The sequence below is a fragment of the Octopus bimaculoides genome, chromosome 20 (assembly GCF_001194135.2).
Source record: "Octopus bimaculoides isolate UCB-OBI-ISO-001 chromosome 20, ASM119413v2, whole genome shotgun sequence".
Classification (NCBI taxonomy): Eukaryota; Metazoa; Mollusca; class Cephalopoda; order Octopoda; family Octopodidae; genus Octopus; species Octopus bimaculoides.
In genome coordinates this window covers 29,848,205-29,857,286 of record NC_069000.1, presented here as the reverse complement: position 1 = coordinate 29,857,286, position 9,082 = coordinate 29,848,205, and the positions used below count along the sequence as shown (strand labels likewise).

At 35.1% G+C, this 9,082-nt stretch overlaps 2 protein-coding genes across 5 annotated transcripts in view; one reads left to right on the top strand and one right to left on the bottom strand.

The window, feature by feature from the left end:
* The window catches only part of LOC106874278 (uncharacterized), a 162,890-nt gene extending 156,091 nt beyond the window's left edge, over positions 1 to 6,799 (top strand). For 3 of the 4 annotated variants that reach the window (XM_014921953.2, XM_014921952.2, XM_014921950.2), the window contains one exon: positions 3,334 to 4,145. In XM_014921953.2, the coding sequence (XP_014777439.1) occupies positions 3,334 to 3,448 (115 nt within the window). In that variant the 3' untranslated portion in view covers positions 3,449 to 4,145. Of the gene's footprint in view, positions 1 to 3,333; positions 4,146 to 4,788 lie in introns of those variants that run through there. The other variant, XR_001409985.2, reaches the window with a different exon arrangement.
* A 1,456-nt stretch (positions 6,800 to 8,255) lies between these two features.
* Positions 8,256 to 9,082, bottom strand: part of LOC106874284 (transmembrane protein 145) — a 69,681-nt gene continuing 68,854 nt past the window's right edge. The window contains exon 13 of the mRNA XM_014921958.2: positions 8,256 to 8,999. Coding sequence (XP_014777444.1) covers positions 8,877 to 8,999 — 123 coding nt within the window. The 3' untranslated portion in view covers positions 8,256 to 8,876. The remainder of the gene's footprint in view (positions 9,000 to 9,082) is intronic.

Here is a 9,082-nt window from a genome sequence, read left to right as displayed (position 1 = left end):
CCAATCTAATTTGGCAGAGTTTCTACAGCTGGATGCCCTTCCTAACGCCAACCACTCAGAGAGTGTAGTGGGTGCTTTTACGTGTCACCCGCACGAAGGCCAGTCAGGCGGTACTGGCAACGGCCACGCTCGAAATGGTGTATTTTATGTGCCACCCGCACAAGAGCCAGTCCAGGGGCACTGGCAACGATCCCCATTTTAATTTTCGTAAAAGTTTCCAAGTACCAATGAGGCTTTTTGGCACATCTTCAATTTTCCCCATTCATCTGAGAGTCCATCTACAGAATGTCCTCAAATTTCTATACAGCATATTTTGCCTTTTTTTCTTCAAGTATATAAGCAACAATTTCATTCCTGAGCAACGCCGGGTGCCTCTGCTAGTTCTCTATAAAAAAAAACCCAATAGGTAAGAAAAATGTACAATCAAATGTGATTTACAATACAGAATGGATGTGGTTGTGAGTAAACAATTTAATTTACTTGCTCAGGTCCCGGTTGTAGTAGTTTCCCTTCACTTGTATTTTTGATCTCTTTTAAAAACCTGAATATAGCACAATCTTATTTTCACCTGTCTTATCTTTTGTCTCTGTAATAAATTCTTATAGAGTAATTGTTGTTTCACCCTGGCTCAAAGCCATTTCAAGGCTTTCTATAATGTATCTGGAGCTATACAATGTGTTTCCACTTGGTAAGAAGTAATATGTGGGGAATTTGGCTGTTATTTTTAGTAGATTGAGTGACTGCATATTGGCTTTGTCCTTGATTTATTAGTGAAGAAAATGTCATGGAAAAGCCATACCATCATTTAATTTTATTTTTTTTTTTACCTTGTGAAGCTCATGTACAACTCCCTGGAGTGACCTCAGTTTTCTGTAGAGGTGTGAAAGCTGGACACTTACTGGTATTCAAGCACAAATGCTTCAGAAGGCTGTTATGCATCTTGTCTACACACAGTACAAGACTAACAGCTTTGTCAGGCAGCAAGTTATCAAAATTAGGTTGGCACACTGGTGCTTGCTACAGTTAAACACCAAGGGCCTACCCAGTTCTGCTAGTAGGGACAAGTATCCTACCACAACTCCTGATGGAAAATTATTTTCCAAGGTACAGTTGAAGGAAAGTAAAGAAGGGCCCCAAAAGAGAAAATTCTGGTCTGACAGATTGGACAGGTATCTTAGCATCATGTCACTTCTACATATAATGGAGGACAAGGATCTGGTGATTGCTGACTGCTTGAGTATAAACTGTCTTAGACAAGTCATAAAATGATAATTGTAAGATTGTAAACAAGCAGACAAAATGTCTTGTGATTTATAGTTTCTAGTTCTTAAAATCATTCATTCAGATCTCAACAGGGTTGATTAAAAAATAAAATATATAAAAGGGTAATGATAAAAGTGTTTATTTAGAGCCCTAAAACTTTTTCAAGAAAATATGTGTATCTTGTGCAGAAAGAAATTCTTATTAACCCATTAACATTTAAACTGGCCATATCAGGCCAAAATATTCCACTTGTCATATATTCAAACTGGCCAGATGTGGCCTCTCATACCAATCCTACAATATCATTACAAAAATTAAGTTACCTTACGTGGTTAATTCAAAATAATGTGACTAAATAAGCATTGCTTTTGACAGAATAATGTGAATGGTGAAAGGATAAATAATAATTTCCTCCACTGACACAAAGACTGCTAGAAATAGCAGCCATATGATACACTAAGTTTATAACAAAAAGTTGGACTGTTATGGTTGGAATGTCTGATTAAAAGTATACTGAACCAGTTCACCTGAGACTACAATATTAATGGTAATCATATACAGTCGGTTTCCTTGCTAGATATAACACCTAGGATCTCCCATAAATCACACCATACCATCTTAAAAAAGAAAGGACATATTTCCCAAGGTTAGTCTCTGATATATTGTCAGAAACAACAGAGAAAATAGTCACAGACAGAATGTTTTTAAATAATAGACTGAATCGAAGTTGACCTGGAGCTCAACAAAAACATTCAATATCAAATAAGGTGATTACTAGGTTGTTCTGAAAATAATGTTGTGTTTTGAAACGCAATTTTATCATAGTATTTTAATTATTTTAATTAGGTGAATTTCGACATACTTAATAATTGATGTATGCTCTTTAATAATTTTCTACTTAATTCAGAAAGAAAACATTCTTGAAGCATAGGCGCCCTTAATTATGAACATGGCAAAAAGGCCCTTTGCTTACTTTTTTTTGCATGAGCTCAAGCTTGGGCACAGTGCCTCCCAAACTGCTGCCAATATCAACAGAGCATGGGGAGAGGGGTCCACAAATGATCACACAGTACAAAAGTGGTTTCAGAAGTTCCGTAAGGGTGATAAGAGCCTTGAAGATGAAGCTAGAGGACGGTCCTGCAATCTTGACAATGAACAACTGAAAGCAATTATTGGATAAAACCCACGTCAGAGTCTCAGAGAAATGTCAGGCACTTGGTGTCGGTATTGCAACGGTCTCACGCAATCTGCAGAAGATTGGTAAGGTGAAAAAGCTTGATAAATGGATACTGCATAAGCTCAATGAAAATCAAAAAGTTCGGCGTTTTGACGTCTGCTTGATGCTTTTTTTGCGAAACACCAATGATCCTTTTCTTGACCGAATAGTCACTTGTGACGAAAAGTGGATCCTTTGTGATAACCATAAACAATCAGGTCAATCGTTTGATATTGATGAGACCCCAAACATTTCCCAAAGCCAAAGTTGCATCAGCAAAACATTATGGTGACTGTTTCATGGTCTGCAATTGGTGTTGTCCATTACAGTTTTCTGGAAGCCAATCAGAGCATTACAGCAGAGGTTTACTGCAATCAACTCACTGAAATGCAGGCTCACTTGCAAAAAATGTGACCTACATTGGTAAATCGGTATAGCCAAATTCTGTTCCACAATAATGCAAAGCCACATGTTGCAAGAACGATGCTCCAGAAACTCACAGACTTGGGATACAAGACTTTACCACATCCTCCATATTCTCCTGGTCTTTCACCCACTGACTACCATTTTTTTAAGCATTTAAACACGTTTTTAAATGACAAAATTTTCAGGTCCAAACTAGAAGTGGAATCAGCTTTCAAAGATTTCTTAGCATCAAAGCCAATAAGTTTTTATCAACAAGGCATAAATAATCCCGTTGATTGATGGTAGAGATGCATAGATGTTCACATCTCATACTTTGACTAATCAAAACATTTCTTTTGTTAATTTTTCTAGAATAAAATTGTTTCTGAAATCAGCTATTATTTTTGGAACAACCTAATACAATAGTTTTTCCAAATTTCTCATTCCAGACTTCACCATGAGGAGTCTCTGAGGAGGAATCGTACTGCTTTGACCCCCAACTACCGAGGAATGACACCATCACCACTTATTTATCGACAGAGAAGTTCTTCTACAGATCACTGAAACCAGAGATAGCAGTACCTGAGATTGAAACCCTATAGCCATCTTACCCTTACCATTATTTATTCTCTCCCCTACTCTGCAAAAAACACATGAAGTTGGCTGGAATTCATTCTCCACTTAAAATTGATGCTGATTTTTACTGAATATATCTCTTATTTCTTTCTTCTCAGTTATCCATCATCATCAACTTTCTCTCTCTTATGTATTTCCTTCTCTTTTCCTCTCATACAACACATTGCTCTCACCTCCCCTATGAATCACATATATAACACATCCTCACATTTGTTATCTCAGCCCCATTTGTCCTTGCATTGTTGGAGAGTGAACTGGGAGTATCTACGACTTGTGCCTTTGTCACCATCACCTCGCTTTTTTTTTTTCTATAGGTTAACAAGATTAAATATATTTTATTTTTGACATGTATTCACATTAAATACTTAATTCCTATTTTTGCTATATATTTATGTGAAGTCAGATTACCACACAATATTTAGTTTCATACTTGCTAAATTTCTAAATTACTTCTTGCCAGGGTCAACTTCAACTTTTCATCTCTTTGAAGTCAATTTAACATACCAGTGACACAATGGTGTTTGATTTAGTCAATTATACACCAGCTCTACTTTAAATAAGAATTAGTGTTTGGCTTATTTAGAATCTCTAATTAAGGTTTTTTGAGAAATTCATAAAATACAGGTTATGAGCCCAGTGTCCAGCTCTTGGCTTATCAAGAAACTGAGGCAGTCATTTGATTTATTGCAGCCAAATTATCCAAATCATACTGGATAATGTAGATCTTACAGATTTGGTCAAATTAAAATGAAAAGAAAGAAACGATGCTTTTGGCTGGGATGCCTGTACAGTGTGGGTCTGGAGTTAAACAATAACTGGCCAACTAAAACATAACACCTCCTCCAACTAATACACAGTCTGCTAGGCCTCTCTTTGACTATAACAGTTCCTGCTCCCATTGAATTGGCAACCATTATAGAACTGCCTGGGAAACATATTTCCCAGCCACCTTACTTTTGTCTCAGCTATTAAACCATAACATTATATCCATCAACTAGTCCTTCTTTGAACGGCCAACCCAGCCAGCCCTGGCATGGCCTGCAAAGGCTATGAACACTGCATCCTTTCCTGGGGCTAATAAACATAACATAAACTAAATCTCACTCCCTCTCAAATGACTTTCAAGTTTTCACTATTGTTTCTGTTAGCCAAGGATTGTTACTGTTTCTGATATGTGGCCCCTTTACAGATCTGAAGGCTGCACAGCCAGTGATTTAAAAATCCTGGTGTAATTTACTGGCATGAAAAACTGTAAAGTGATCTAACAGGAAAAAGATATCCCCATAATTAATATATATTAGCATTAAAAATAAAAGTTAACATTTACATATGTTAACTAGAAATAATTACGTTAAGGAAAAAGAAAAAATATATATATATATTAAGCCAATACCTGCGATATACCCAGGGTTCTCCCTCGTAAGCCTTCACAGTACTTAACCAAAGTATAATAAAATTCAATATTGTGTAGAAAAATAGAATTGCTTAGATATTAAATAATTCAGAGGCCGTCCTTATTGAAAACAATAAGTAACTATCCGTTAACTTGATTTGCCTTAAAATATAAATCTCCTTTTACTGGAGTTGTCTTCCATCGATGCTCATAATTTCTTCAGTTGCGTCCCTTTAACATAATTTTCTAACCTTTGTCCTAATACTCGTCTGGTTGTGTGTTTGCATTACATAAATAGATGTTTTGCATTTAAAATTGACTAATTGTCTTAGATAGCCACTTTACCAGCCAACGTCGTCTCCTTCAAACAACTAAATAATAGGAAGAAAACATTTGATAATCAAGACCTAGATAAATTACTTGAATTAAAATTGTTTTGACCACGTCAATTGAAGCTGAACGGAGAGTAAACAATGTTCATCACCTTGCTTTTTAGTCTGATTTGTGATATCTTACACCCAGGTATTCACTGATTATTTGTCTGCTTTGAGTGTGGGATGGAGATATATATAATTAGTGTGTACCAGACTAAACCATATATGGAAGTGCCATGTTTGGGTCACATGTCACCTAATATTTTGTCTATATATATATATATATATATATGATCAGAGAGAGAAATGTGCTAAATGTAGCAGGAGAGGACTGAGCTGGTCCATGCTAGCACTGATGACATAGGAGTTAATAAATAGTTGCAAATATAAGTGTTAGACATTGGAGTTGTAAGCTACTTTAATGGGTGACTGTCAGAAAAACCATGAAAGGAGTGAGTGGACTGTTGCTCTAGTGTTCTCAGACATTTATTTTACATATTAATCACTCTCACCAAGTGCAGCTGTTTCTGCAACTAATAAGATAGAATTCCTGTAAATTACAACAGAAAGATTGTCCAGATAGGGTCACAATCAGAAATTTTTAAAAAATTTTTATTATTTTTTTTTCTACCTTCACAGTGAATGTGTGTTTTGACAGCTAACAAGCAGTGGTGCTAGAACTGCGTATATGTGTTTTTCAGCAAAGACACAGCAATGGTGCTAAAGTTAGATGACTTGTAAATAATATATTTGTAAAGTTCATGTTTGGAAATTTCTCACATCTTTGTATTTTCATCTCAACAATACTTTTGCAATTTTTTTTTTCTTGAAGTTTGAAGTGCCTACCACCCCTGCTCTCCTATTTAAATACATATTTGGTGCTATTGAAAAAATATCACACCCTTAGTTGAAACCTACCTGAAATTACCTGCATATATGTCTTCCCTCCATCACTGTTTGTTGCAAATGTTAACACAATGCACTTCCTAACCTTTACACCAAACACACTCCTCCTTTGATTTTCATCACCAACCCTCCACCTCCAAGGACTATCTTAACATACTCTGTAGTATGACACACAAACTATCTCTCTAATCATCTCTGTACTTAGTTTTCTTTTCTTCTGTCACAGCCAACAACTTCAAATTACTTAGTGCCATGAAAGGCACAGTTCACAGCACTCACCAATGTTACCAAAGATATTAAATCTCTTAAACATTGTGTTGAGAATTTGATTAAAAAAAAAAAACTTAATAACAGAGGATTAAAGCAAACAAATGTTATCTCTAATAAAGACCTCGATTTCTCAGTTTGAAAGATTGTCTAATTGTAACCCTTAACATGAGGGTTTATTTTTCTATAATTCACCATATGTCTGAAGAGATAATTCTTGAAAGAAACGTTTTATAAAATGTTGAAGTTTGTGAGTGGATTGTCTGAAAGTATTCATCTAATTTATATACAACTTTTCATTGATTGTTTAATGAATAAAAATATTAAAGACAATAAAAATGTTGATGAAAAATGAGTTCTATTATAAGCACAAGGTCACGTTTTGTTGTGGACAGACAGGACTGGTGGACTGGTACTTAGAAGGATGAAAGGTGAGTTTCTGAAAGTTTGAACTCAGAATGTAAATGATTATAACTTCCAAAAGATACTCTCTGGCTCTAATGATTCATTTTGCCAATCCAATAATAATATTCATGTTCCTGATAATAGTTCATTTCTGGTATTAATAATGATTCTAAATTTTGGCTCAAGGCAAGCAAATTCAAGATGGGAGTAAGTTGATTACATCAACTGCAGTCTTCAACTTTATTTTATCAAGCATGAAAGGCAAAGTTGACTTCAGTGGATTTTGAACTCAGAATGTGAAATCAGGTGAAATACCACTAAGCATTTTGCCTGGCATGCTAACCAGTCTCTCAGTTCACTGACTTAATTTGATGAGATGATTTTTAATTGATTTGATTGATCCACAAGTACTTGACTGGCTTATCAGCCCAAGGAAGGACTAAAGACAAAGCCTACCTTGGCAAGATTCAAATTCAAAACCTACAAAGGATGCAATTTAAACAAGTATTTTATCCTACACCCAACTTATTTTGCTAATAATCTCCAACACTGGACATAGGTACAAAGCCAGAAAATAGAGATTAGAGGTGATTATATTGCCCCACTTTCAGAACTTTAATGATAATGTATTTTATTGATGCAGAAAGATGGAAGATAATGTTGGCCCTCAGCAGGATTTGAGCTCAAACATATACTGTGAAGTATTTTGTCTAATGTCACTTTAAAAAAAACTTTTGTTATAATTTCAAACATTAGACACAAGATCATATTCACATTTAAACCCTAAGGAGGAAAGTGGTGATGATAGTAATGATTTCTGGCATAAGCATATTCACATTTAAACCAGCCATATCAGGCACAAACATTTTACCCACTCTTTGTTCAAACCAACTAGATCTGGTTTCTCACACCTACCCTATAATGTCATTCTAAAAATAAACAATAACATCATCAAAATCTCAAACCTACAAAATAATTTCAAATTTTGACACAAAGCCAGTAATTTCAGGGGTGGGGGATGTCAGTCAATTACATCAACCCCAGTATTCAGATGGTACTTATTTTATCATCCTTGAAAGGGTGAACGGCAAAGTTGACCTTGGCAGAATTTGAACTCAGGACAGATGAAATTCTGTTAAGCATTTTGCCTGACAGAGTAATATGACTGCTGAAGGGTCAGAGGTGGTGGAGGTAGTTGATTAACCCTTAAGCATTCAGATCTGTCAGATGTAATGTTCATTTACCCCATAGCTTTGAGATTTCAATGATTTGATTATTTATTTTTAGAATGACATTGTTAGGAAAGTGTGAGAGACCAGTTTGAACATAAAACAGGCAGAAAATGTTGGTCCAGTTTAAACGTTAAAAGGGTTTAAAAAAAAGAACCATGGCATATTACTTGTATTTATTTTATCAACCCTTGGAAGACTGAAAGGCAGAGACAACCCCAGTAAGATTTGAACTCAGAACAATAAAAAAAGACAGGACTAAACAAAAGAAGGTTAGAAAGCAAAGATCAAGGAATACAGGTCATTTTTCTTTAACCTACCATAGTTCAGATAAGTTCCTTCACCAGAAAAAAATTGTATGTATATATATATATATAGACTTTTGTTTTTAATGTGCATATTATGCATAGATCGTTGCAAAGATTTTAACACCACTTCTGATGATGTTGGAAGGTACAAATTCCTCATTGTCACAGTTGGTTCACATTAAATAATCTCATCTGAAAAATTATATTTTTGCAAATAAAAAAAAAAACTGAAATATGTATTAAAAAAAACTTTCATTAAAATAAAGAGGACAAATGTCACCCTGTCCCTTCCATACTTTTAGCCAAGCAATGTAGGCTAGATTGAATTATATAGTGTTATGAGAAATCTAGGAGGAAAAATATTTAACCACACTACCAAAGGCCATGTAGAGATTGTCCAGTTTTCATCCTGAAAAAGCATAACTCTCTCTTCATTTATTTTTAGTTCCTTTTCTTTTTTTTTTTAACCAACTTTTAGCTGCCACCTTTGGCCTTAAAGAGCACATCATAGGATGGTGGAGGTGATGGTTTCCTTGCACCAGGAGGAAGGACATCTGTAAGGGATGTGTCTCTTGAGCTAACACTTGTAGCTGGAAGCTGAAACAGCAAAAAAAAGACAAAAGAAAAATTTTTTCAGATCAAATACTTGATTTGCTTCATTCATTAGACTACAGTCATGC